Source organism: Pundamilia nyererei, unplaced genomic scaffold (genome assembly GCF_000239375.1).
Source record: "Pundamilia nyererei isolate P.nyererei 1_Seehausen unplaced genomic scaffold, PunNye1.0 scaffold00287, whole genome shotgun sequence".
Classification (NCBI taxonomy): Eukaryota; Metazoa; Chordata; class Actinopteri; order Cichliformes; family Cichlidae; genus Pundamilia; species Pundamilia nyererei.
Genome location: NW_005187688.1, coordinates 329,984 through 331,216, shown reverse-complemented (window position 1 = coordinate 331,216; position 1,233 = coordinate 329,984). Strand labels below are relative to the sequence as shown.

The window sequence follows — 1,233 nt, the reverse complement described above, 5'->3', positions numbered from 1 at the left end:
ATATTCTTTTCTGAAGTGACATTATCTAAGCTGCCCAACAAACACACTAAGGGGAAGTTGGAATGTTACATTTCAGACACTTTGATAAGTCCTCACATATCTCGCGCCAAAACTTCTGAACTGGTGGACAGAACCACCAGTTCATTGTCACACTAAAAGAGCTGTACGAATTATTGGGCGTTAAATATGTTCGGACCAGCGTCTGCCACCTTCAGGCTGACAGGTTGGGGGAGCGGCTGAATAAGACTATAAAATCCATAATTAGTAAGTTATTTCATGAGGATGGACACAATTGGGATCGCTGGTTAGACCCTCTGTTGTTTGCAGTGCAGGAGGTGATCCAGGCGTCCATGGGATATTCTCCTCTTGAAATGAACATCTTTGAGCCAGTCCAAGGGCTGCTCGAATCAGAGATATCAGTATATCCAAAAGCTTAAGTTATTATGAGACTTGCCTTTGTGTTGCTCATCCCTCCACTTGTTGCTCATAATTCGTAGCAAATTTGATATAAGTGTATGGTTTATTGTCATCCTCAGGAACCTGTTGATTCCAGAGGGGTTTCCTTCTGAACGACCATGGGCTCGTTTCTGTGTGAAGGTGTATCGAGCTGAAGGCCTTCCCCGCAACAACTCCAGCATCATGGCTAATGTCACCAAGGCCTTCATAGGAGAAAACACAGCCCTCATAGACCCATATGTTGTGGTCAGCTTCTTCAAACAAGTGGTTGGTTAAATGTCATTTATTAGCAGATAAGTCTGATCATTTATATTTAGAAATTAAACATAAAAGCTACTTTTCACTGCCTCCTTGTTCCGAGGGTCACTGGGGCTGGTATCGCTGCAGGTGATTTGGGAGGCTTTTACACTAAAGTGTAAAATTATACATTTATACAGTGTTTTACTATTTAGATCATAAGCACTTTGCACCAGGAGCCCCCTCGCAGTGAAGTGGCGGTACTCGCCACTGTGCAAATCAATATCACGTTCTAATCATTTACTCGTCCCTTCAGGGTCGGACGTCAACACAAAAGTCGACAGCAGATCCAGTGTGGAATGAGCAGATTGTCTTCACTGAAATGTTTCCTCCTCTGTGTCAGAGACTGAAGATCCAGGTATGAACGCAGAAGTGCTCACTTCATGTTTGTATGTAGTTTCACTGTAATTTACACTTAGAAAGAGTCATGTTTTAAGTCCATAATCACTGACCTCATATCAAACTAATGTTTCTAGAATT

The 1,233-nt window shown here is 42.4% G+C and overlaps 1 protein-coding gene across 1 annotated transcript in view; it reads left to right on the top strand.

The window, feature by feature from the left end:
* The window catches only part of LOC102213160 (fer-1-like protein 6), a 21,226-nt gene extending 20,789 nt beyond the window's left edge, over positions 1-437 (top strand). Inside the window, exon 7 of the mRNA XM_005750795.1 lies at positions 328-437. Coding sequence (XP_005750852.1) covers positions 328-437 — 110 coding nt within the window. The remainder of the gene's footprint in view (positions 1-327) is intronic.
* The last annotated feature ends 796 nt before the right edge of the window (positions 438-1,233 follow it).